Source organism: Melanaphis sacchari, unplaced genomic scaffold, assembly GCF_002803265.2.
Source record: "Melanaphis sacchari strain LSU unplaced genomic scaffold, SCAv2.0 Contig2_pilon_pilon, whole genome shotgun sequence".
NCBI lineage: Eukaryota > Metazoa > Arthropoda > Insecta > Hemiptera > Aphididae > Melanaphis > Melanaphis sacchari.
Genome location: NW_020271173.1, coordinates 7,531,072 through 7,558,123, shown reverse-complemented (window position 1 = coordinate 7,558,123; position 27,052 = coordinate 7,531,072). Strand labels below are relative to the sequence as shown.

Below are 27,052 nucleotides of genomic sequence, written 5' to 3'. Positions count from 1 at the left end.
GTCTATTGTCTATGATAGTGAGGAAGGTAAGGACAAATTACACGAGATAGAAAGTTTTGGGTTAAATGTTCGTAAAACTAGGGTCTCGCTGTCAGAAAATAGCCGAAACGTCATCAATAAATTTCAGCTGCACATAACACCATCAATCACCTTCCCCTAGAAAACCAGACGTGACCAGAAAATCTGCCACTCTCTTCCTCAAAAAAAAAAAAAAAAATAATAATAATAATAATAATAATAAAGAAATAAAGAAGGGTTGGTTTAGTAGTGGAGGATGAGAAAAAAACTGAAGATGAAGGTTAGATACGATTATATAAGAAAATTGTATGAAGAAGTTCTGCTGCAAACGACAGACCACAAAACTCTACTGATGAATCATTACGATTTACGACTTATACCGTCGACTTATCGTTGAAAATAAGAATGAAAAAAAAAAAAAATGGTTCTATTTATGCTAAACGTTTTACTATGTCAATACAAAATGTTGTCAGTTGTAATTATTTATATTTTATAAAACATAAACAATAAATAATTCGCTTTAATCGAACTAATTATAATAATATTTAATATGTGTAGTTAATGGAATCATTATTAAAAATACGTTAGTTACGAAGAATAAAATTATTAATATAGATTTACAAATTATTGAAACTATAATTAAATGCTTGATGAAATAGCTTTAAATGTATTTGAAGCAATGTATTTAGTCACTTTACAATCTCTGATTGGTTATAATATAGTATTTGTTGAATATTATGTTAATTTATTCCTAATTGAACTAAATTATACTAAATTTACTACCTACCGAATTTTATACTTAGCACTAAATATTTTTTTTAAGTAAATATGCTTTTAATTTTCCTAAGAAATAACTTGTAAAAGTTATACATTATATACATTTTATATATATTTAATTAAAATTTCAGTCTTGTTTCATAGTATATAGTGTGTTAAATATTATTATTTTTATTTTTTATTTTAAACTCACCTGAACGATTTTCTTATGGATTGTATGGTTTTAGGATAACTGTCAGAATTATATCAGAGTGTTGGCGAAAATATCTGCTGGTCGTCTTCTTGTTTGTGGTACAAATTCGTACAAGCCTCTTTGCCGAGAATACGTTATTGAGGTAAGAACACGTACTTTTAAAATACGTATTAGTATAATAATAATAATAAAAAAAACACAACATGATATAACCTGTTATCGTTTATTTTAGCCTGGCAAATATATATTGAGCAAAGAGAGTCCTGGCCAAGCGGTATGTCCGTATGACCCGAAACATAACAGTACATATACATATGTTGGTAAGTGTAAAAATGACCGGATATTTAAAAAAATTAATTAAATGTTTTTTCTTTTGATTTAAAAAATGTATTGTTTTTTCGTTATAAATAATATAAATTATTACTATTTATTGATAAAACAATTAATAATAATATTTTTATTTTTTTTATATTAAGAACTTGACGTTTTTTTGAAAAAAATAACATTATACATGATCACATGATCATATTGAAGTTTCAATATAAATAAACTTACGCATGTTGTTAAACCGCCATTGCTACTATTTAAACAAATGGGTGTAAAAATGTATTATTATATTTCAGTAAACAACACTTTAAAATAGTATTTTTTATTAAATGTGTTTCTTAGATTATATGCACGACAAGTAAAATATAATTAATAGTAGTAGAAAAACAATATAATTTTTGAGACGAATGAGATTAAACAAAATATTAAATTATTTTGCATTTAAAATGTATATCTCAAACTCAGTTTCGGATCGAATTTTGACTAAATGATTGATAAAATATGGAATGTAATGTGTTCATATGATCGTTTTTAATTACTTTAAAATACCCTTTGGCCATTATAATTATTGTTTTGTTATGATCTATTTTTAGATTTTTTTTTTTTAAATAATAAAATTATAACTCTTTTTCAATCTAATGCATAGGATATATTTATTTTTTTAGATGGAAATTTATTCTCCGCCACAGTCGCAGATTTTTCCAGTATGGACCCTATTATTTACAAAGAACAGTTACAGACCGAACAGTATGACTCATTGAGCTTGAATGGTAAGAAGAATATTTTACTCTCATTAATATACAATATACATGCAATAAACATTTGTCCTTCTATATTGATGTGTATGTGATGTGTGTGTGTGTGTGTGCGTTGTCGAACGAACAAGGACAGTATCTTAATTTTGTACGACACTGACAAATTGTTTTTTTTTTTAGCTCCACATTTCGTGCATTCCTTTGCCCACGGCGATTTCGTCTACTTCTTTTTCAGAGAAACGGCTGTCGAATATATAAACTGCGGAAAAGTGAGTTATTACAATTTCTATTTTTTTCTATACGTTAGTCTAAATGCATCAAACATTTAGTACGCTGACCCACGAAATGGTGTTTTTATTTTTTTTGTTACTCAGTTCGATTTTCATGACAAATTACGGCAAACACACGTGCCAGATGTTTACTGACTTTGTATATTGCCTATTTCGATCACTGAAAAATAATACGTCTTCGAACGGTTTATGGAAAAAAAAAAAAATAAAAATATTATAACCGAGATTTTGAAGAAAAAGAGTTGCACACAATTGTGCATTATTATTTATAGTAGGTACACGGGCTCGTTAGATGTGTTTCTAAAGTGTAATAATCGTCAGATATTATTAAGTTCAATGTTATACTTTTTCTGTTCTTAAACTAAATAGTTATGAATACCGCCGTAGGAGTTTGCTCAGAGTGGCGTAAAATTGGGATGGAAATTCGGTTTAAACGTCTTTAAACAGTGAGATGACATGTTTTTGTCCGGGGCGTTATACGCATACACGATTTTCCCATAAATTCCAAGCAGGGACTGAGTAGTAACTGGATGAATCGGTCGTCTGGAGGCTATATTATATAACGTTTACCGATTTACCGTGAATCCGCAGGCAGAATGCAATCTTATGGTGTACATCAGCTACAGAAACCACTTATAGTTGAAAACTTAAGATTTCTGTGTTTTTTATTTTGAACGCATATAAACGTATACTTCGTGCGATGAAATAATGTAATAGAATTTTACTTTGTATTTAAAAAATAATTTTACATGTTAATAAAGTGTTGATTTTATTTATTTAAAACAATATTTATCTAAGTAATGGTTTATATTAATTATATAACACTTTAGTAATATAGACATTTTTAATAGTTGTTTTAAATGGAGAAAAATGAAATAAAAAGTTGATTTACATTCCACGTGATTGTGGGTCACTATTTGAAGTATAACATTACACTAAGGATATCATGTAATTTGCAATTTAAAAATTATGGTGATAGATCTGTTAAAAAAAAAAAAAAAAAAAAAAATGGCTATAAGCAAACCCATTATTATATATACATGTTAAAAACTTTAACAATGTATTAAAAGAAATAAACATTATGGCAAAAATTTTAAACATAAAATTAAAGATTTTAAAAATGTAAAAAGTATCAAAGTATAAAATTCAAAAATATAACTTTCTTAAAATGTTAGTTATTTCTAATCATAGTAAAATATATAGATACTATAAAATACTTACATAATTGTATTTAGTCAACATATTTTCTTAGAGTTCAATTTAACCTATTTTATGAAAGGTATCAAAGTAAATAACTTATAATAATATAACCATTGAAATCAAATAATATGAATTTAATATATTTAATTACAGTTTAATAATTTTTATATATTATTTTTTTTTTTTTTTGCTTTATCCACTTTACTAACTTTGATCGGTAAAAATAATTAATATAAACTACATTTTAGTACTCTTAATATGTATATTTGAATATGGAAATTTTTTTTACAATATAATTTTAAAAATGTAATTAATAATTTATATGATTTGAACTTTGGAATATATTTCCATTAAAAAATAGATTAATTCAGACGCATAAGTTATTCGTATGTATAATGTTATATAAATATTTTATGTATAAAATAAAATAATATATAGCATACAAAAATTCAAAATAGATTAAGACAAACATAATGTGATCAATAAACGTAATTTGAATGTTAATTTGTTACATTTTATGATGTTGATGGAACACATTTTTAAAGATTTACGTAATACTGATCGAGCCAAGTCACCGGTCCAATAATTTTGGTTTACAGGCACGTCACGTGTCGGTACGTGCAATCTACCAATACCAGTTGTTATATCCCGGTCGAATAAACTAATGGCTATTGTACCTGTCACAGCAGTTCAATTTTATGATATGAATGACGATTTAAAAGTGCTTGGCTCGGTGAAATTTTTATCAAATCTGCACTATTTTAAAATTGTTAATGAATATTTTTTTTTTCATTCTTATAAACTTTATAGCCTATGGCCAATTTTTATAAAAATAAATTGCAAGCGCATGACTTGCAATATTTATTGTAAGCAATTATTTTTGTCGATGCGCTTTTGTCAATTCCAATTTAAATAAATGCATATTATAATTATATAATACTACCTACCTATGGTATTTTAACATACATTGAAACGATAGTTGTGAATAACTTCCACCCCATGACTACAAACGTTATTCCATTCCCATACGTATTCAGTTCATAAACAATGTAAAGCACCATTTCTTTTGAAGTCTAACGAGTTTTTTTTCGGTCGAATAAATTTGTATTTTTTCCTTAAAAAATATTTGAATTTACGTTTATCATGTTTATCATTACCAAGTAGGTTCGCTCGCATCTGGATTTCCCTGTACGTTTGTGATTCTTTCCACGTGTATATTTTAAACTACGAATACGTCAGGCTGCTTTACCTACTATGAATAATCCTAACCGTTAATAAAATAAAATTTTCTCAAACCGCTGGCTGCCATAAGTGTGGTATATATAAGGGCGGTAAGTGAGCATTTTACGTGATATGTGAGAAACTCGCAAATAACAATGAATTGTTTGTAGTTGTTAGTCAAAAGCCAACTATTTTGTTCCTTTATTAAGTACCTGCTGCGGTTTCGTACAGTAATTATAATTTGTATATCAAATTATATTGCATCTACAAAATATAAAATCAAATAAATGTTCAGTGGCTTACATCTGTTTAATACATATATATATATATATATATACTATAATGTTTATTAAAATCTATAATTTTATAAATATAAGTTTATTCGTTTTTCGATTATTTATAAAGCGAGCTTATGGTATGTTACTTGTTTAAGTTTTGTCTGCATGTATACTTTTTAAATATTACCTAACCATATATCAATATCCGGTAACATACTAAATGAGTTGGGTGCTTATTGTAGAAGATTATTCTAATACATTATAACTATAAGTTTCTAATAACAATTCCTTTATAAAAAATAAATTATTATATTTATAAAAAAAAATAAAATACACAACTGTTAAATCAATTTAGCTCCGAAAATATTCAGAGTATATGTATATATATATATAATTTAAATTCTTTATTAAAATTGAGTTAAAAATGTATTGCTTTATATACAGTAAACACGTACGTGGAACTAAATTATTAAAAAATCCTTCTTTTATATCGTACTTGAATCATATATTTTACTTCCTTTCCTTACATTTCGTTTAAACAAAACAAAAAAAAAAATGTAATTATTATATTTATTGTATAACGCTATATAAGTACACATTTTAATGCGTAATTTTACGTTTAGGAAAATTTAATAAATATTGTTTTATCTGCTTGCTGACTGTAAATTTTGTATTTGTAACTATTCATTGTAAAAAAAAAAAAAAAATAATTTAACAAAGTTTCTAATATAATATTTTATAGATATAATATATCATACATAAAGATATCAAATCGTGTTTATTGGGTACATTTTAACAACGTCTTTCGTGAATGTGGGTAATAATCGTTTCCAATAAATGAAAAGAAAAGTTTGGATAAAGTAATTTAGCTTATTATAGTTGTAAAATAAATTAATGTAGAAATACACTTAACCTATTATATTGGTCCATTCAGCAAAGTGTATTTACTTGTTATATAGATGCAGTTATAGTTTTTTTTAGATCCATTGCATATCATTTTTAAATTTTAAATTAAAAAAAAACAACAAGGTTATAATTAAAAAGCTTCTAAAGTCTCTCTGTATATAAAAAAAATAATAGTATTTTAATTTGAGAATTAAAAGTATACATTAATATACATTATGCAAATGTATATTTTCAAAAAAAAAATATATATTATAAATTGAGTTTTTGTGTTATTTTAATTTTAATATTTTATTTAAACATTATCTATAATAAATAATAACTAATGAGACGTTTATTGTCTATTGTTATCAAATTGCTTTTTTTATTTAGTTGAAGATTGTTTTATAAATTAAGTCCTTGATTACTGCTATTGGATAATGAGTTTATCATTTCCCTAAGACCTTAAATAGTTTAGCATTGAAAAATCAATTAATTGAATTTTTTTTGACATATTGTTACTTAGAAGCAATTAGACATGTAATAAATTTATATTTCTGGTTTTTAATTTTAAATCTTAATTTTCGTAATAATTTTTGACTTATGAATTTAAAAAAGTTAGTTTTCATATAAGTGTTTGAAAACCAAGGATAATATTTTTTGGATAATGGTACATTAATTTCAATATATCGTTAATGTTTACAAATATTAATCATGATTTATATATTTCGTAGTTCCATTATTATATTTATTAATTTAGGTTTAATATTAAATTTGTGCAATGTTGTTCTTACTATTAGAGAAGCCAAAAAATTTTAAATGTGTCAACATGATAGATTAGATACTCAAGCGCAATAACAAGTTTTTTAACGTAGTTTTATAGAATTATATATATATATATATATATATATATATATAATAATAATTATACTCATAAATTTAATACTTAGCTTATACGCCAATATCTGAAATAAATAACGAAAATAACTTGACACTTTGAAATCAATTTGAGTTTCAGCATCCAATACTAATTTATAACTTTTATATAAAATTGTATTTTGTATAATATTCTAAGCTATAAATCAACTTACATAGTGGTTTACTAACCATCAAAATGTTTTAAAATACGTATATACCCCATTAAATTTTCGATGATTTTATTTAAATATTTTTATATACACACTTCATTTCAATTGGTTAATTTTTATTAAATAAAGTATTGATTTTTACATTAAACGCAATGTGATAATTTATTGTATTTAAATAAACAAGCATATCCAATCATATATCTATATGACGTACCCTAACAACATATAAATATATAACTTTCTTAAACCTAGTTTTGTAATGTGTATTACGTTTTGTACGATATTTATTTTTTTTTGATATGTTATTTCTTAAAGTTATTTTTATAGTACTTGAGTTATATAGAAAAAAGCCTAAAAAAGTTATAGCAATATTTTTTTTATCTTACTTGCATTAGTTTAATTACGTCGTTTTTTTAATTCAAATGGTTATACAAATTATTTTTCAATTAGAGAAAAATGTGTAAAACATATCGTGCCACAAATCTATTGTTATGTTTTCAACAATAAAATTAGATGTTTTTTCAACGACATATTATACATTTATCAGTTTGAATGCTATCATAACATGGCGTTTAAAATTTAACAACTTATGTTCATGTATACAAATAATTATTCCACTACATACCAAAAATATTAGCAACTTTGGCACTGATGTTGTTTTTAGTAGATATGCAAAAATATATGCTCTCTAACCGTACAGATAGGTATTTTCAATAAATATATTATATCATAAAAAGTACAGGTTATAGATCCAAATGCGTCATGATCATTTTCTAAAAATGTGTTAAATCGTACAATACTAATGACATTTAAATGTAAATTCTTAAAATAATTATATTTTGGTTCTAAATGTGTATAGTTTTAGTTAAAACTATTTCGTACTTATATATATATACATTTATTTTAAAAATATGACGATACTGTTCATTAAAGAGAGTGGTGTGTTATTCTTCATCATATTAAAATAGAATAAAACAACGTGTGTATACCTTATACTTATTATTATAGTTCAAAGTTTAATATATGGCTTATATATCTATGAGAAGAGTTGGGTTTTCTCTTAAAATATATGATGACTTTCATTCGAATATTTATTCATAATTGCATATTGCATTTTAAATTCTAAGTGAAGTGATTATTTTTTTATTATGTTTTATATGAATACGTTCGATTTTCAAAAATAAGGATAGTTTTGGATATAAAATTGGGTCTAGTATGTAATTTAAAGAGATCAAATGTATAAATGTGCAGTACTATCTTTTATCGTAAAATTGGGGAAAAAAAAAAAAATGCGAATTTTTATGTGAATCCAATTATTGTCATAATTGATTTTGTATTTATTTTTATGTCATTCGAAAATGAATAACCCTATAAATTTGAAATTATCACCTAATGTTTATATTATTATACAAGTATTATTGTTTTTTATTTACAATGAACTTTTCTATTTTTTTTTTGCCATATTAAATAAAAATTATTTGTTTGGTTAAAATGCTTGAATATTTTATACAATATCCCCAAAAAAAATATTCATATTCTTATATCTGGTTAAAAATACATAGGCACACAATTTTTTTTTAAATGCATTTGCAGTGTATTAAAAATGCATAAAAACTTTTCTTTTTGTATTTAAGTTTTGAGAATGTTATAAAATATTAATCTTAAGTGGTTCATATTAGAATCATAAAATTTTCAAAAATATATTAAGACAATTATTTTTTATAGACAAAATTTTGACGAAATAACTTATTTAAACGCTAAATAACGATAACTATTATATTATAGTTTAAAAATTATTCCAGGGAATTTAAGATTTTACGCATTTAATATTATTATATATTTTAGGTACTATGAATCTTTTTTACTGTTTTACGGTATATACAGAAATATGTTATTAAACTTTGAATTAAGTTATATGAGTTGATAAAGTGTGGCATAAATATATATTTTATCATAATAATTAAGTACTAATGATAAAGTAAAGCAATATTTCTGGAAATAGTTACCATATAAACCAATTCTATAATATTTAAAGTAAAATTAATGAGTTTAATAGCTATGGAAAAGAAAACATTATAATTTGATGATATAATATGTTTATAGACTGTTCCTGTTCAGTATTATTTTTTGAATGCGATTGAATTCAAATTTAACAGATCTATAATAGTAACTACTCGTGATACTGGTGACATATAATGTACAACAGAGCGGTACTCGCTTACTTACCATTTTTTACACTTTTATTTTCATCTTTGTACCAATTTAAATATATTATTGTAGTTATTTGTTTTAACATATTACTTTCTTTTTTTTTTTAACTACCTTTTCTCCTACGTTTATGTGCGTATATCTTTCTCCTTTTTTTTAATCATGTCCACTTCCATTTTTTTATTTTTACCTTTTTAATGACAAAATGGCTGCCAACAAGGGAGCAGAGAGGCATTCTCTAGGGATTGCTGCTCATTAATTCGACCGCGTAATAAAGTGTATAACAAATGTAATAAATCATTGTTTTTTTTTTTTTGTCATACGTGGTTAGTCTTTTACCTTCTAAAATAATCCAATTTTATTGTCGTCTTAGGTGCAAAATTTGTTGTTATCGACGATTTTTATCAACTGGATGTATACTATTATTTTGTATTATTATTTTTATTTATTTTTTAGAACGTTTTTTCCCGGGTAGCGAGAGTGTGTAAAAACGATCGCGGTGGTCCGCAACAGCTCAAAAACCGGTGGACATCGTATCTAAAGTCTCGTCTCAACTGTTCCGTACCTGGTGAATTTCCATTTTACTTCAACGAAATACGTGAGTATCTCCAGCAGAGTCGTAAAAAACATTTTATCTTGTTATAATTGAGTTTCAGCAAAGGTTTTTACTTTTTTGTCGTATTTTTCTTTTATCTGATAAAAAATTATATATATATATAATATAACAAATGTCATCGATTTATTTATCATATTTTATTATATTCATTATAATCCGTTTTTGAGTTAATAAAATATAAAGAGCTGATGAAATTCGTAATAAAATTAATAATTTATTAAAGCCTGTTCGAAAATATCTCTAGTCATAAATTCCACCACTATTTAATATGATGAGCGAAAAGTAAAAATGAAAAAAAAAAAGTGTGAAATACATTTTTACTTGCTAATAAAGAATACAAATGAAGGCTTCAAATTTATAATAGTATCTATGATTATATCAAATGCAATACTTCACCATTGTGGTAATATAAAAGTGTAGAATGTTTAAAGCTGAATATTAATCAAAACTCATAACTGCGTTTATCATATATGTGTATATAAATATAAGCACTACAGTTTTATTTATAATATCTAGTATAATTCGTTTCATTGTAACGTTTAATCTATAACTTTTTATTAATATGATTTATATGTATATTTACATATTGCCCAATTCTTAGGATAAGTCTGGACAGTTAATGCGAAATGTATTATATTGGTTTTTATGAAACGAATGATTTTTATTAAAATATGACTTATGAGTGTATTATAATATTTAATAAGTGCCTCTAATGGCTAAACCTACAATGCAAAATTATTATTATTTGTTTTTGTTATCTTATTGGTAAGTTATTCAATTATGGTTTTATGTCCAAAACCATAGTGGGTGGACACCGTACATTTGAAATACATATATACATATTTATGGCTTAAGTAAACCATATTTAATTCAAAATATTAACTGCCTTGTTTAAATTTTAATGCAATTATATTTTTTTGATTTTTTTCAAACATATTATTTTCTAGTTATCTAGATTATACCTAAAATATTCTATCTAACAAATAATAATTATTTGAGTCAATACTTTTTTATTTTGATTGTATATATTAACATACGTATGTATGCATACATTACTGAATAGTGTTTTGGTTATTTGCTTATATATATAAGGTGATATTCAAACATTCTAACTCCATTTCTTTGTCAGAATAAATGCATTATTAAATAAATAAATGGAGATGAACATGTTTAGTGAATCTCCCTGCATAATCGTAAACTATTTAATTTTTCTAAAGGAAATTTGTCTTATGAACGAAATTGATTATAAATAAAAGTAAAAACAATGCGGTTATGTTTGATATTATCGTAGTGCTTACTCCCCAAGGACATAAAAAGAAATAATCGTTCGAGGTGATTTTATTATGAATAAAAAGTCACGTTTTGTGTGCCCAGTGGAAAAGTAAAACAGACGAATAAGTAATTGAACTGAAACTGAAGTTTTCATAGAATAACTTTTTGAACATCGTGTTCTTGCTCGTTGCTACACCATTCCAAAAATAAAATGAAATAAAATAAAAACAAAAATAAATAAATAAATAAATATAAAAACCCCGAGAAAGGAAAACGGTCTACTTTTTTCTCTAAACTAATTATTATTTTTCATTTTCCTCAAACCACCAAGGGGAAAAAAAGTCCACCACTACCATTATATGAAACGAATAAAATACTTAGGGAGGCAGAAACAGAGAAAGAGATATGGGGTTTCCACCCGCGGAAAAATTATTCGAGCACATTAAAGGTTACCCGCTTACGCATGGTTTTAATTATAAAACCACTTTTGCCTTGCTGAACTTCTTTTGTTCTCACTCTGTCTGTCTTTCTCTCACGTGCGTGGGCTTTATGTGTCTCCCTTTGCACTTCTCCGCTTGAAATATGTGTACGGCAGTTAAGACTACAGCATAAGTGCAATGACGAATGTATTAATATAAACCTTCAACGATTCGTGTATATTATTCAGAGTCGAGTAAATAAAGACCACACAATAAAATTGTTAACAGTACTACAATTCGACACCAATGAAAAGTCGATTTAATCATCTATAATTTTATATTATCTTTTTAATGTATCAGCAATACCCATGGTTATTATAAAATGAATGATATATTATTACACCGTATTTCAACTATTCGTGTTATTTTATGTGTAATTGATTTATTCTATGAAATCAACTATTTTGTCATACCTTATAGTTTTAGTTTATTTTTTGATTTCAATTACTGCGATATTATTTTATTTATTATTATTACAGATAATTGTAGACAAGAAATATTTAAGACTATTAACACAAATAATTTCAAATTAACTGTGAAAAAATAATTCATTTTTTAACTCAATTTACTATCATTAAAGTATACTACAATTATACAACTATATAAAATATAATCATATACACTGTAAAAAAATAAATTTCTTTTTAAATCTAAACAAAAAACACAGCTTTTATGCATTTTTTTTTTTCAAATTTCAAGAATAATATTATAACTGCATACTATTCATACTTGATTAATATTATAGATTAATTTGTAGTATTATTTAGAATAGTATACTAATGGTTTACAATATTAACAGTGTTTCTCTATGTCCTCTGATACTGCTATCATAATATTATTATTATTGTTAAAAATGGTAATAACAATTTTAATCGAGAACATTTCACACGTGGCTTATCATTTTATTTTTCTAAATATTTTACAAATACTGTGGTACCCAGTATTGGGTGGTGGATATACTACAAATAATACCCTCCTCCCATTTCCTGAGTGCTGCCATAGACACATTATATTTGAATATGCTCCACCAGCGAGGAAATTGAATTTGTTCACAAAATATTTCCAAACACACCTCCCCAGTCTGCGAGAGCATATATTCTAAAAAAAAAAAATTCTAAGCATCAATTTTGTATTGACAGCCGATAAGTTCAAATAATTTAAGTTGCGGCCAATGAACCGCAACGCGATGTTATATAAAACAAAATATGTGCCGCATTGTAGTCAAGAGTAGAAAAAGTTGACTATTTATCCCCGTATATGTTTGAAAATAAAATTCAATGCTGTTGGAAATTCGAAATTATTGTTTATTACAAGTTGATAAAAAGAAAGGATGGATTAGCTATTTTAATAGTTTTAGAACAATGTTTGAGTGTCTGCATGTTCAAAAGCTAATGTATCGAACCTCTGATGATTGTAACTTAATTCTAGATTCTTTAATTTTTCATTGTAACATATCAAAAATATATATTTATAAATCCATATATATATATATATATATATATTATAAATATTATAATTGTTAGGTAATATTATAGTATATCCATGAAAAAGTGCGTGTATGCGACGATATTGAATAGGATTCCCAATTACCGATTATCTGAAACAATAATAATTATAAATGACCGTTAATATTCAAGCGCATGTATGACGTGTCAATGATCGGACTATTAAACATTTTTAATTAGCAAATCGCATTTTCGCCCAGGATAGTATATGGATAGTGTTACGGATAATTCTTCGTAGAAAATATAATAACATCCTGTTTTCTTGGAATCGCCTTTTGCACTGTGGCTCGATAATATACGCTTCGGGGTGTGTGTGTGTATACCGAAGCTCGATTTTCTTCGGTAATACAATTTCGTATTCCCCTCGAGTCTAGATAGGGGATGGCACCGAACCCACTGTATGTGGAGCATTATGGTACATAATAATATTGTAATCGTGACGCACGTGTACACACTATATATTTTATACTACAAAGCTCTGTTTATTATAATATATAACGAAAAAAAAAATCGAATCGTATATGGACCCTTTCTATACACTACAGCCACTGCTACTGCAGTACTCGAACCGTCTGTATTTTCTTCCAATTCTAGTTGTTCTATAATAATAACTCTAAAGAAATGCTAATAATTCTAAGTAATTCACAAAGCAAACTAAGTGTCACTCGTTTCAAACTTAATTAAATATTTGCACGTTTGTATGTTGTGTACATTTTGATTTTGAAATTCTTGAGCCACTTAATTTATATTATTATTAGTATTAATTATATAGTTTTAAGTCATCCGTAAATAATATATAATATATATATGTGTGTGTATTTAACATAACATATAGTTTTGGATTTAAATACAAAATAATGAGATTGTTGTTATTTTTAAATGTATTATTTTATAATGTTTTGAACGTCTCGAAAATTCGGAATCCTTTATTTTAATTCTTGTACAAGTGCATAATATTTCTTTTAATATTTTAAGTGTTTTGTTTTAAATCACCCTCTCTATAAAACACGGCGCAGTAACGTCCTTAGATAAGAGGCTAGATATTTATACAAATTTGACATAATATACATTTATGAGTAGGCATGCACGACATTAAGTAGACTGTAAACGATTTTTACTTTGGCGCTCGAGTCTGTTCAAAATATACGACACTCAAAAACCACTTAATCAGCCGAGTGTGTCCAAACTCATATGTGACAAATACACTATGTGAAATAATATACATACATAAGCCCTCGATTGATGTAATTGTATACAATTTTTATGCTATTCACGTGCAGAAAACTGAATTACTTAGGGCATGATTTGTATTTTAAATACCTGCATGTTTGATGTAAAATGAAGGGTTTGATTTTTTAACAGAAATGGCTTGTATTATAAATTATTTAAAAACAGTTGAATCACATTAGCCAAATAATTTGAATATCTGAGTAGACATCTTACTAAAGTTGGGCAATTCCTAGGAACGTAAATGGATTGAAAATCCCGGTAAAGAACTTTTTGGAATAACAGAGAATACCTAAGTATTCACAATTCCTAATCAATTACTTTTTATTAATCACCGTTATGGTACGGTTTCAATAAATCTCGATTTGTTTGGAATAGGTATGTTGATTTTAAATAAACCGTTTTGTTTTCCAAATTAAGTTATTGCAAGACGACTAATTGTCTTGGAATTAAATTTGTATAGTTTATGTTGACATTTGGTCTTTTAATATACATTTATTAAAAACTTTAATAGAAATAAAATATTATTCGAATAAATTATAGAATGAACAAGCTGATTGCTTGATTAACTGACAAAATGTATTTAAAAATTAATTTTCCGGCTTGTTGACGACAAATTATTGTCAGATTGGTTCTCCGTTCTCTCACAACAATTTTTGTAATTAATAATCGCTAATTGATAATTATTTAGGTTACACATTCTAATTTGTAACAATGTTACAGCTACTATATGCTATACGATTAATATATTATGTAATGAATACTAAATAACAATATTTAGTATATGCTTTAGGGATATCAATGTTATTTATTTAATTAATATTCTACTATTATCAACAATTATTTATTTTGTTATTGTTAGGTATATTAAATTGTTATTTATTTTATTGATTTATTCATGAATTATTGAATTTTCACTGTTCCATTTAATATATTATGTAAATGTATTGTTTATGTTAATAATTTCATATTTTCCTTATTAATATCGTTTGTTATGAATAATATTATATGTTAATATCGGTTTATAATACTTAATTAACATTTATATACTGTATTTTTGATTAGGAATAATGCACAGACTATATTTACTTTTTTTTTTTACTAATATAAAACAAATATACGTAATTCATATTTATAATTAGTAATCAATTTGTACGTCTATTGCACTGATTATCTTAAACATAACTATATCTTTTGTGTCAGTAAATTTGTATAAAATTAAAAATTGAATAATACATATATCAATCGTGTCACGAAAAAGTATAATGTTATAAATTATGAACCAATAATATGTATTAAATTTGAATCTTAATATTAATGATTAGGTAGTGCCAAAGTGTCTTAATCTACTCAGAATCAATTCAATGTATACCATATCTAAGCATTTATTAATTGTATTTTCCCTCGTAGAATCATCAACAGACTTGGTGCAAGGTGTCTATGGCACCAAACAACATTTTATGATGTACGGCGTGTTCACGACACCAGTCAACAGCATTACAGGATCAGCGGTTTGCGCATTTTCGCTGTCTGACGTACTTGATTCATTCGAGGGTGAATTCAAGGAACAGACTTACATGAACGCCAACTGGTTACCAGTACCCGGGTCCAAGGTGCCAGACCCCAGACCGGGTCAATGTGCCAACGACTCCCGAACGCTTCCTGATCTCACGTTGAACTTCATCAAGAGCCATTCGTTGATGGACGAGGCTGTCCGGTCGTTCTACCAACAGCCAATTATTGTCCGTACAAGCGTCAAGTGAGTATAACCGCTTTCCCCCGCATTTCGTAGTTTTCGTAATTTATATTATATGCAATAACATTTATAATCGTTATCTTTGATTTTATTTTCTATCTCTCTTCTTTTTGATCATGCAGTTATAGGTTCACGGTAATTGCTGTGGATCCACAAGTAAAAGCTATCGATGGCAAGACCTACGACGTCCTCTTTATCGGAACAGGTAAAATTAAAGATTTAAGTATGAAATTGCTTCAAAATTGTATTCTACTTGTTAAAAATGAAAATGGTTGATTTAATTTACTTTTTACGGAGTATATAATCATATTTAGTTGGTAGTGATTGGGATGGAAGATGTTTTAATTTTAGAAAAGTTATAGCAAATGTCACATACACCCTACTTCCTTACATTCTACATAATCTGCCACAATGCTTCAACCGAAAGGTTCGATTACATCAATGATCTTTTGGAATCCCATTTGGGTGGTATTCACTGATATCTTTCAGTAACGCTTTTACATCAAACGGGATTATATTATGTGAGCTTTCTCTTCTTGTTTTCAATTAGGTCACGATAACTATTCATTATTATAAGTTATAACACTGTTTAATTGTAATTCATATTTTATCATGCTCAACACACATCACTGTGCTTGTAAAGTTTACGCTGTACATACTGTAAACCGTGTGTATAATAATCCTCTGTTCATTAATGCGTGTTTATCCCAAACAAAATTTAAATATTTTTAAATTTGGATTAACTCCTAATGTCATCCCTTCTCTGCAAAATGTTTTGTATATTTTATAAAGCATATGTATATATCTTTATAGCTATATATTAACAACCAAACGATTTAATATCGCAGGATTGTATGTTTTTAATATATAGATGGTATTACGCAGTAAAACGCACTGGGGTGTTAGTTTCACGCCTTGAAAGCGATTAAATAGTATAGATATAATATTACGAGCCGCTTACATTGTCGTTTAATCCGTTTAGTTTTCAATCATCTTGATTTTCGAGTTACTGACTCAAGGCGCCTTTACTATATTATCAATTATGTCACCGCCATATTTAGTATAATATAGTAACAATGATGATAATATTTGTTATACTGTTGTACACTTATATTATATGTGATGTACAAAGAAGGCGCGTTATCGCAAAGACTTTTCATGTTTTAGATTCAAGTTTAATAATATATTCTCAAATAATCATGATGTATGGGAATATTGGTGGTATCTATAATAATTGTTTATTTGATTTGTAGATAGCGGAAAAGTGCTGAAAGCAATTAACGCAGCCAGCGCGGACACTAACGAAAAGGTGAGTCCGGTTGTCATTGAAGAGTTGTACGAGTTTGGCGGTCCCGGAACTACCACCGCAGTACGAAACATTAAGCTCGAAGACAAAAGACTGTTGGTTATTACCGATAGACAAGTGGTATCGCTTCCACTCGACAGATGTCAAAATGCACTTATAGTCACATGCGGGTAAATATTTTTCATATTATTATAACGTATGCATAACGCGTATTAAGGTCAAATTTAATCAAAATAAATAATTATAATAACATAAAACCGCGTGTTCGTCAAATAATTTAATGCTCCTTTGTTGCGATAAAATATATACCTTGCAAGAACATATTTTCCATGCCGTAACTTTTACTCGGCTGAAGTTTATTTTTTTATTTTAAAAGTTGGTTAGGTAATCAAAGTTTTGATTATATTTTGTTCGTAATAATGTGTTCGTGTATATATGCATGTGTATATATATATAAATTATTAAATATTTATTTTATTCAAATTTCAACACTTAACTCCTAAACTGTTTTTCAAACACAAATAATAAAGTCATATTTTTATTATTTACTTTAGTAAATAGTTAAAAATATGCATAAAGGAAGAAAAATAAGGATACAATTCTAAAGAAAAGTTTTGATAACTTGTACAATACTTTCGAGTTGTGATAGTTTTAATTTCTCTAGAATTCCAATAAACAGAGCAAAAACCCATCAATTTATCTCAAGAACTTAAATTGTTGACAATACCTTACCACTTTATTGCACATAACCCTCTTATATTCCATTGTTATCGAGCTTCAGCTGCGCATATAAAATAAAATAGGAATTATAATAAAAAATCCCAGATGGCAACCCTGCAATCGTAGCGAACGATAATATAATGACGTTCGAATTCCGTTGTTTTTAGCGAATGCATTGGTCTTCAAGATCCGTATTGTGCGTTTGACAAAGTTTACAAGAAATGCCGTTCGATGCGTGAAGTACCTTCCACCAGATGGCATGAATTCATTCAGAACATTCAGACCGGATTACACCACGAATGCCCATCTGGTAAACACGATTTAATATATTTAAAAATGAGGAAATTGCGTACATGTATAAATATGGGACAATTAGTATAATGCACAAGACACTTTTAATGTAAATGATTACCTTACGTTTATCAAACACTGTAAAATAATATTATATAGGTGTAAAAAGCACATATTTGCTCAAAGCTAAAAGAACAAAAAATATCTGATGGTAACCAACTTATATTAAATTTGTGATTTATTTTTGAGAAACAAAGGATTTTGTAATAAGTGCGTTTTCAGGAAAAATTCAAGTTTGAAGTGATTGTAAGTTTTAATTTATCGAATGAGAAATTTTTACAATTTTTATCTGTACAAAATATTGATAGGTTATCGTAAGCCTCACATTTAGTTATAAATTTAATCACGATTTAGAAAAATAAGTTGGTTATCAATACATTTAACTGAAAAAAAAGTTTAATTCATATAAATTTGATGATTTTAGTTGCACTCATCAATAAATCTAACATTGGTATTATATTAAACAAAAAAATAACTGTTTTTTACAACTTATAATTTTCTATACACGCACATATATTATAAAAATTGTGACATTATTCTATAACAATAATAGTGCCATAAATTAAAATTCAAACAAAGTTAATATTAGTTAGATATTTACAAATCCATCATCAACATTTTTTTTTTTAATATTTGATAAAAAAAATTTCTTTGAGAAAATTAGCTTGTATCTTTATGTATAATATATTCTACTTATATAGTAAAATTTTTTTAAAAAACTAATTATAATATTTCTTGTGTAAAAAAAAAATCGAAAATTTCTGTTATAAAGGATATTTCGTAAAATAATACTTATAGTTATTTCTGGCTTTTGGCTGCGCAGTTTAGAAGGATTACTCTAATTATAAGAATAAAATATTTTTAAAAATATAAATTTCTTAGTAAGAATTTTTTATTGATTTAATCATTAAATTTATTTCAATTAATATAGTTCTTGTTTTTTTTTTAAATCACAACATTAATTATAAATTTAATATTCTGAAGCAGAATTTATTTTTCGAAGATTTTAATATATACGATATGATAAATTTAATGTATTGAAAATATACAGTGTATAAGTTATAATTTGTTAGTACTTAGTATGCTAAGCTATAGTTGTTAAAGAAAATCATATATTATTACGAATATTTTATCGAATTTTTTCAAGAGTAAAATATTCAAGACTTAGTTTTTAATTAATTTATAATTTTTAAGATAAATATTACCGTAAAATAGTCGTATTTCTTATAAGCATAAATTTATCATACTAATCTACCTTTAGTAATAGTTATTTGAATCTTTCACGTTTACTTGGGAAAATTTTGTTTTTTATGAATGATTTTTGTTTTTTTCCACTTTTAGCGTCTAACAGTAGAAAAGATTCGAGCATCGGGTTCGCTTCTAACGCCCAAAGTGGCGCTATTGGAAAATCAATCGAAGACGCCGGCGATACGATAAATCTGTCACAAGATGACCAAGCTCCACCGTTTGGTGAGTATTACTTAAAATATTATGTACGTATCTGTAATTTATAGATAATATGAATTGGGATATATACTCGTATATATATATACATATATACACCAAATATATAGTTACACGCTTTGTATCACCCAATTTTGTTTCTCCATGACAAAAATTCAATTTATTTAAATGCAATGTTGGCATGCAAAGAAAAAATTTCTATTTCCAAAAAAGGTCAAATGGTTTTTGGTACACGTTTCTGTTTTATTACACAACATACATTTTCCGACTAATTTTGAAACGACACTTACGTAGGTGTACATGAGTTTCAGTTCGTATACATTTCGAAGTTGTATACCTAAAACTAGTGTTAGTGCATAAATTATGGGGACATAAATTAGAATGACCATACATTTAAAACAAGATTATTCTTTTTTACAATATTTTAAACCGACGTCTCGGCCAAATTCCATCAAATTTGCCTTTTTTATGTCATGCAAGTTGATCCCGTTTTTTTATTTATTATTTTTTTTCTTTGTATTTTTACAAACAGATAAAAAATATGAATTGAAAACCTTTTAATATAAAAAAAGTAATATTTGACTGGCTATCTTAGTCCACAGTTTATATTTTCAGTTCTTGATAATAAATTATTTTAAAGTATTTATTTATTGCAATTATTCGACTGATTGATTATTGTATCGTTTTACAGTCGTTAGTTTTTGATAGATGAATGTGTTCTGAAAATATTTGTTGTAATGATTAAATGCAGTTTTTAAAAAGCATAAAAATGCACATTTATTTTTAAAAAACGCATATATTTAACGAGATAACATGGTGTTATAGTGATAAAATTATCACTGATAGCAAAATTGTCGGAAATGGCTGGACCTTCCATCATGTCATTCAAGATAACCTAGTTAATCACTTATTATTTTTATTTCTATCCCTTTTGAAGGTGCTAACAATGACGATGTAAGAGTAGATGAACGTCAGGACGGCAGCTACACTATGGAGACTGTACTTACGGCTGTGTTCGCCGCATGTTTAGCTGCATTGTTGACAGGATTCCTGGCCGGTTACGCGTGCGCCCGGCGATGCACGAAGAGCGAGGATGACAACTTACCATATCCGGATACTGAATATGAATATTTTGAACAACGGCACAACATGAATGCGTGAGTACCCACTGACACATATCCTACATTATAATACAAAGAGATTCTTTTATACTAATTTTCAAAGTCAAATAAATGGCTTGAAAAAAAAAAGTTAATATATGATTTATTTAGTGTAAATAATCTACATTTTTTCTATAAATGTGCTGTTACTTTTTTCAAATACTACTTTTATTTGTAATTTCATTAACCAATTGGTAGGGCCAAGCAGGAGTACTCTCCTGTTGTGGCATGTTATTCCGCCGTCTAAACATAAAATTGTATCAATATAACTATTAGAAATATTTATTAAATATAATAATTAATGTTTTTCACAAATTCTGTAATTTTGATTGAAAATATATTAACATTAAACAAATTAAAATTACATTTTTTATAAAAATTTAGTGTCAGCCATCAAGTATAATCCACAAAATACTTCAAACTTTTTGTTCAAAATCACAAAAATTAATAGAACTTCAAAAATGCTACAATGGTCTTTTATATTAGTGTTAATTTACTTAAACTATAATTTTTAACGCAGCAAAGTTTTTACTGTTAATTTTTTAGTTTTTCTTTTTTTGAAAACAAATCATTTTCTAACATAATTATGTATATGAATATTGAATTTGTTAATAGTCGGTAAGGTAAAATGCAATTTAAAAAAATATGATTTTAGCATTTTTTTGGACAAAAGGTATACAAATAAGGATAAGAATTATATTTTTCTGTTGAATTTTTTAGAAAAATGGTAAAATTATTTTTAAATAGTTAAATATTTTTAAGTTATATCTATCGTGTTTACCTATAATCTTTAAAAAAGAGAAAAAAAAATGATTTAACGTGATATTATTTTATTGAAATATGTAGAACTTTCGTAGAATTTGATAGTTATTTAGCAGCTTTGTACTTCATTTATAAGTTTAAATTATTCTTCATAAAATGAAAAATAAATAAATAAATAAATACTTTTTTTTTAAAAAGCTTATATTTTCTGTAATACTTCAGTTATTCTATCAATTCTCTGTATATTTAGAGACCTATTAAAATGCTTATTTCATATAGAGAATGTTTAAATGATTTTTCATAATGTCTTAAAATACTAAACATATTTTGTAAAATATATTCATAGAATGACTGGATTTTCCACATCACCCGTAACGTTTAGTATACTGTGTTAGTTTTAAAAAGTATTTTTTCCATCAAATTTTTAAGAAATTTAATGGTTTTATTTTTTGTTATTACTCCTTTATGACTGTATCTTTTAATTAATCGTAGTTAAACTTAAACCAAAATCGAATATGTTTTTCGCGTTATTTAAAAATGTAAAAAAAAACTAATTAGTTTGCAAATAAATATTATTAGTAAAATTATTAATTTTAATTAGATATTTATTAATTGTTGTTCTTTAAAATTTTAAACAAAGCTATATAGTTAAGTTAATTTTGATAATTATCATCTTTCTCAGCTTACTTGCATCTCCGTATACAATTTTTTTTTCTTTTTTTTAACCCAGTTACGTTCCGAAAACGGAAAATAAAAATTGAATATTTAAATTTTAAATGCACTTAGTTGATACGCAGATGTATAGTATATCCGTCTTTTTACATAGTTTTACTGTTATATTAATATATATAGAAAACAAATATTGATTATTATAATTCAACTAAATATTTCACTAAACTATTTAGTTATTAGATACAATTTTATTTCTATTTCCATTAAAGTAATATAATATATATTTTTTAACAGATATTAAAAATAATAGTTTATATTTATAAAATAAAATATTATAACTGATATGTAGGACAAGTGATCACTTCGATATAAATTGCGTACAATGATAGTAATATTTATGTTATAAGTACAGTAAAGTAACTATTTGTAATAATAATATTAATATATAAAATAACTAACTAGTTATATCATATAATTGCATTAATCAACTCGTAATTATATAACATAATATTTAATATAAAATTTTAAATACTTTTTAATAAAAAAAAAAATATTCATTTTTGTTTAATAATAAATTAATAAGAATTATCTATTTATATTGTAAATCGATTTTAGTGAATATAATAACATCGATAATAATGATATAGCTGACATGCGTCCTAAAATGGATTTAAGTTACTGGTTGAATTTACTATTTGCAAAATATACTTTTTCGGGGTAAATTAGTACGCACTATGTAGTTTTATAAATTTATATTTTATTATATTTTATTACCTAATATTAAAATGTTAAGACTATGAGAATTTCACATTTATATCTATTATATATTTATTTTGACACAGTAAATTTAATTCGTATAATTAATGTTTTCAATGTGTTGTTAATGTTTTATTATGTTCGTATAATTGTATACATATAACTCAGTAGTTTTTAAATCGCATAAAACAAAAATAAGACAGCCCACTAGGTCACAATATTGTATAATGTATAAAATTTAGCTCCATACAAAAAAAAAAAACATTTCTACTGAAGTTCATTAAAAAAAAAAAAAAAATAAATAAATAAAATAAAAAATGAAGCGATAGTTATGCAAAGTAATTATAAACACCCTTCGGGGAAGCTTTTATATGTATTACTGACGGCACCACTCTTTTGGCAAACTTCATAGAATATCACACACATACACAATAATAGGGTTGCCAAGGGAACCGTATACACATGTATGTATGTATTATTTATATGTACGGGTGTATACTACAAAGGGTTGAGAACCTTATACTGTAATAATAATAATTCGTTTGGATCTGATGTATATATCTGTGTGTGTTTGCATTGTATGTATTGTGTGATATAGGTATATAAATTCATATCAATCCTAGCACTGTGATAATAATAGTGTCTGTATAAAATACTGTACATACATAAAATATATTACCTATGTAGTTATAGTAACTACGTGCATACAGACGATTTGCCGTACAAACCTGTCAAAATATTATATCATACTCGATACCACAACCGGACAGTACGTATTCGAGATAAATGGGCATTTACATAAAATTATAAAAATGATCATAATATTATCTAGTTTTGGTTTACTTATGTGTTTAAACACATACAAAGTATAAGGTTTGGAAATGGTTAATCGTTTTGATAGTTGTAGGTAATTATTGTTAGTAAAAAGTAAAAATAAAAAGCAAGTTGTATGATTAAATTCCCATTAACTATACTATAGCCATTTTTCATGTTTCTGATTATTTGTTTATATGAGAATAATCAGAGGCCCGAGGTCCTAAATATACTCTTAATAAACGAAGTGAATATTTTCTACTAATTTATTATTGTTTTAATACCAGGATGCAAGTTTATAGGTGGTGGACATTGGGTTCATCTCTACCAAAAATGTTTACAAAAAATATTATTTTTGATGAAACCATTAAAAATTAATTTAAAAATGCTTTTACTTATGATCACCTATTGACATCCCCGATTTTTTTTTTCATATATGTGCCTGTATACCACTTACCTAATTTTATTATACAAGATTTTATTTTTCTAATGAAAAAAATAGAAAAATTGTATTCAAAAAATGTAAATATGATATTTTAACATAATAATCGTGTATTTGCAAACATTTCAGGAGAAGACTCGGCGAGCCCAAACTGCTGCCGCAAGAGGAGGTAACGTACGCTGAGCCCGTGTTGATACCGCCGAATAAAGTGATACATGGTTCACCAAAAGCCACATTGAGACATGCGCCAATGCCACCGATGGGCTTCACTCAGTTTCAACCGAATGGCGCTCAAGATAGTTACTATTCTCAGCAACAGAATATTCGCGATCATTTCGGAACACTCCGATCGCAAAGGGAACACAAAGTAAACAGCGAATTTTAACATACACTAAATGTATAAACTTGTAAAAATATCCAAGTGCTCGATCCATTTGTTAAAATCGTTCAAGTAGACTGTTTAAAGCGTTATAAAACAAACTGAAAAATAGTTTATTACAATAATTCTTCAATTCAATATTTATAACTTATTTTTATACTCTATTAAAAATAAGAAAATTACCAGACAGCTAACTTATGTGCAGATCGCAAGCGGTTTTTCGAAGCCGCCCTTCATGTAAAGACTTATCCGAGGTAGTTGATGTCATTTGGCTGTTGTCAATCGGTACTAATCATATTTGTAAATAGAGTACCTGCAGTAGAAATATTAGTGATGGAAATAATTATTTAAATTGTTCCTTATTTATGTATCACATATCTAATCCATTGCCTTTGGTTATACTTTCTATTACATTATGTATACTGACATTACGTATCAATTGAATTAACAAATGTTATAAACTTTTAGTAGTTATGTTTTAAAAAATATAAAAATCGCATATACAATCTTTTTCTGCAAAATTCTGCAAATATGTTATTTTAGCGTCATGACAAAAGAATAAAAAAAAATATTCATAAAGAATGTTGTAAATATATTATAAACTATAATGTTTAAATATTGATATATACTATATAAAACAATATTTGTAACGCACTTCATGCGTACATAATATTACTTAAAGGTTTTTAAAATGAATATAGCTAACATGGATTTTATTTTTCTTCTCTTTCGGCAGTTTATTTATTCGTTTTGACACATTAGCTGTAACGGTAACGTAGGTACTACAATAAAATACTGACATATTTCTGAAATGAAAACACCGAGCAAAATTTGATCCTCTAAAAAACAAAGTTTTCAGTAGATGTAGGTAATGAAGTACAGTTTATCGATATAATGACAACAAAACAAAATAATATTTTATAAGTATCGATACTATACGTAGTAAATCTGTGGAATACAAAAGTTGAATGTAAGTTAGTTTTTTGACGTTCTTGGACATTGTGAACACATCGGAAAAGCGGGGAGTTATTGGTTAAAAAAAAAAAAAAATAAAAAATATGTGCATATATCATAATATCGTGAGTTGAAAACAATAATATAATACCATATTTGTGTGCTCGTAGAATGACGGAAATAATTATCATCACCGGGACGGTTTCGGGACTACGCGCAGCGTGAAAAAAGTGTACCTCTGAGGTGCGTCGGAGGGGAGGGCAAGACCACCGCGTCAACACAACGCGAACGCTAGCAGCTCGTCATCGCCTTCCCCTCCGAGCTCATCGCCGTCACCGCCGGCATCGCCTTCATTGGCCGCACGCATAACACCGCAGCAACAGCAACAGCCGTCGTCGCAGCAGCAGCAACAACAACAGTTGCAACTCCAGCAGCAACAGCAGCAGCAACTTCAACAGCAACAACTTCAACAGCAACAACTTCAACAGCAGCAGCAACTGCAACAGCAACTGCAACAACAACCGCAACCACAGGCCCCGTGCAGTTTCATTTACAGAGCGGGCGTATGATGATCTGTTTAGAATGACCACCGGTAGTCGTGTGTCGTTGGCTTATATTAAATATTTTTTTTTTTTTTTTTTAAAGACTACGTGTAGTATACACATTCTGACGACGACTTTGCTCCGTTTATAGTAATAACGATTATTATTATTAATATTATACGACTTAACACTATGTATACAGACACACACCGATCGAACGTTGTTGTCGTTCGTCGGTAGACAGATGTAGGCGCGTTTAAAATTTATAATCATAATTATATATGATCATCCACTTTTATGTATAATTATGATTACTATGTCATAGACATCGACATAAGTTTCGTTTCAATTTTCCATTCGATTTTTTTTTTTTTTTTTTTTTTACTTAGGAACGTAAGATATAGATATAACATTTTTTTTTTAGATTTGCTGAAAAAAAAATTAAAATATGTGATAGTTATTATAAAAGCCTTTATAAATATATATAATATATTCTTTTTTTTTTTTATTTAGAACATAACTTACACGCTTTAATTACGTAATTTATTTTATAAACATAGTCTATATAATATGTTTATTGTTTTTTTCGCCAAATATTAAGACTTTGATTTAATTTAGAAAAGTTATTCATAACTTATA

At 26.5% G+C, this 27,052-nt stretch overlaps 1 protein-coding gene across 1 annotated transcript in view; it reads left to right on the top strand.

Moving 5' to 3' along the window:
• LOC112595919 (semaphorin-1A) overlaps positions 1 to 26,800 on the top strand; it is a 163,030-nt gene extending 136,230 nt beyond the window's left edge. The window contains exons 6-18 of the mRNA XM_025341315.1: positions 1,023 to 1,130; positions 1,221 to 1,308; positions 1,981 to 2,085; positions 2,251 to 2,339; positions 9,694 to 9,835; positions 15,747 to 16,095; positions 16,215 to 16,297; positions 17,346 to 17,568; positions 18,286 to 18,428; positions 19,811 to 19,939; positions 20,871 to 21,090; positions 24,668 to 24,905; positions 26,042 to 26,800. Of these exons, the coding sequence (XP_025197100.1) occupies positions 1,023 to 1,130; positions 1,221 to 1,308; positions 1,981 to 2,085; positions 2,251 to 2,339; positions 9,694 to 9,835; positions 15,747 to 16,095; positions 16,215 to 16,297; positions 17,346 to 17,568; positions 18,286 to 18,428; positions 19,811 to 19,939; positions 20,871 to 21,090; positions 24,668 to 24,905; positions 26,042 to 26,113 (1,989 nt within the window). The 3' untranslated portion in view covers positions 26,114 to 26,800. The remainder of the gene's footprint in view (positions 1 to 1,022; positions 1,131 to 1,220; positions 1,309 to 1,980; positions 2,086 to 2,250; positions 2,340 to 9,693; positions 9,836 to 15,746; positions 16,096 to 16,214; positions 16,298 to 17,345; positions 17,569 to 18,285; positions 18,429 to 19,810; positions 19,940 to 20,870; positions 21,091 to 24,667; positions 24,906 to 26,041) is intronic.
• The last annotated feature ends 252 nt before the right edge of the window (positions 26,801 to 27,052 follow it).